This window comes from Branchiostoma belcheri, unplaced genomic scaffold (genome assembly GCF_001625305.1).
Source record: "Branchiostoma belcheri isolate BF01 breed outbred unplaced genomic scaffold, Haploidv18h27 scaffold1788, whole genome shotgun sequence".
NCBI lineage: Eukaryota > Metazoa > Chordata > Leptocardii > Amphioxiformes > Branchiostomatidae > Branchiostoma > Branchiostoma belcheri.
The window spans coordinates 184-2,205 of record NW_017803255.1 but is presented as its reverse complement, the minus strand read 5'-3'; the positions used below and the strand labels follow the sequence as shown (position 1 = coordinate 2,205).

General features: G+C 44.2%; 1 protein-coding gene across 1 annotated transcript; it reads right to left on the bottom strand.

The window, feature by feature from the left end:
• Positions 1–663: 663 nt before the first annotated feature.
• On the bottom strand, positions 664–1,669 carry LOC109467222. The gene has a single exon (XM_019765166.1). It carries the CDS (start codon positions 1,565–1,567, stop codon positions 728–730), a length of 840 nt encoding a protein of 279 aa, XP_019620725.1. The 5' UTR covers positions 1,568–1,669; the 3' UTR covers positions 664–727.
• Between the last annotated feature and the right edge of the window lie 353 nt (positions 1,670–2,022).

Genomic DNA, 2,022 nt, shown 5'->3' with positions numbered 1-2,022 from the left:
CCGACGGGATCAGAGCTCACCCCGATCGGGGTAAACTTGCCCCGTCGGTGTGTATAGACTGATCAATTCACACCTTTCCTGGCTTTGTTTTGGGATTTTGCACCTCTTTGACCAGAACTCCCACCCCGTCGGGGTGACATTACCCCGTCGGGTTTAGTGATTATGACAGTGTCACCCCGAGGGGGTGAGTACCTTACACCGACGGGGTGAGTACTTTACACCGACGGTCCTGTGATTTGGTCCTGACGGGGTAGCTGCTAGCCCCGTCGGGGTGCTGAAAAACCCGTCGGTCTGCTTGCATTTTCTATAAATGATATCTAAAGTTATGAATACTGCAGAACAATAATTTTCATATCACTATACTCCTTACATCAAGACCTGCGCACTGATGTGAAACTTGAATGCAAAATGTTAATTTTTACTTGACATTCCAAATGGCCAGTGACTTTCCTAAATAAAGATGACCAGTGTTATTACGTCTGTCTTTTGATGCTGTAACCATGTAAACATTTGCATTCTTTTTTCTTTTTCTCTTAGCCCTCTTGTATTCAGGGATAGTACACTTAATTTTTCTTGTCGAGCCATAGTTCCAATGTTTGTAAACAAATACTTACGTATGTTTGTTGTCTCTGTATGTATAAAGAGTATTAATCAATAATCCATATTCGTAGTCTAGTCCGTTCTGCTTTCTTTCCCGTAGATGACGTCGCTTTATCTGCATTAGCGTTCATGTCACTGCGGTTTGTGTTTCCTCCTCGGCAAATGAGCTTTCCCGCTGTTGTAGGTCCTCCATCTGTGTTTTTTTTGTTGGCAATGTCTGTGCTGTTTCGGACGACGAGCTTGGCTCTCGAGGCCTCTTCGCTGGTTGAGATTCCTTTCCTTTTCGTAGGTATTTTAAGATTGATGACACTTTTGCTTCGTCCATATCGCCAAGTGAGTTACTTCTTTGTCTTGGCTTCTCCTTCTGCATAACCGGTGTGTCATCTTCGTTTGTGTTGTCGTCTTGTTTTTTCTTGCCTTTTTTTTGTTTCTTTTTCTTTTTCTTATCTTTCTTGGTCGTAGGTTCTGTTGACTTGTCGTCACTTTCACTTTCTTCTGATTGTTTTTGTTTATCTTCGGTGTTTGGGGATTCCCCCATGGTGGATGTATTATTTTCCTTTCCAGTTTGGCTTACATGCTCCTCATACGCTCTATCAATGAAGTCCATATTTGACTCTGTTGTAGGTGTGCTGACAGCGGTCTGAGTGTCATCATTTGCTTTATTTTGGTCGCTGGCTGTGTGAGTTATCTGCTCTCGGTCTAGTTCTTGTCCGTTGTAGAAGACTCGTGCCCAGTGTGTCCCAATCTTCACATTTCGTTGTATGGCTTTTGTGGGTTTTTGTTCGATGTAAATCAGCCTGTCTCCGTTGCTGCAGTTGGTAAGTCGGTTGTTATATCTGATTTTTCTGTGATTCACTCGTCCGACTGTTTTGCACCCTGCATTAGTCAGGAATTCCACTATAATGCTGTCATCAGCTGATTCTGGAATGTCCTTGATTGTAATTAGTGTGTTGTTCATGTTCTGCATTCTGTGTTTCAGGCTGAAAGGATTCGTTTCCTTACAGTCGACCGATTTAGCCCTTACGGTGATCCCTTCGATCAGCAACTTCGCTCTCGCTTCATTACTGTGTAGATAGATCCTCCATAAGGCCCGTACTCTCTGGATTGATCTCAGGTGGGCTGGATTAATGCTTTGTATCAGACAATGATACATCTCTTCCTCCTTTATGGGATTTGCATAAGCCTCTTCTTTCGTGACAATTTCCCTCTCCATTATGAATATAGGAAAACCGTTTCCCTGGTGGTTCCTCGCTTTACTACTGTCGACCAGCTCACCTCCGCGTCGGTCGCCATGTTGTCTTGTTGTTGTCAGGACGCCGGCCGGCGTCCTTCTGGAGATGAATGAAATGAAGCACCAGCTAGACACAGAACTCGCTTCTGCCCGCTGTACGTTGGTCTCTGTGGCTTTATGGTGCTTTTGGT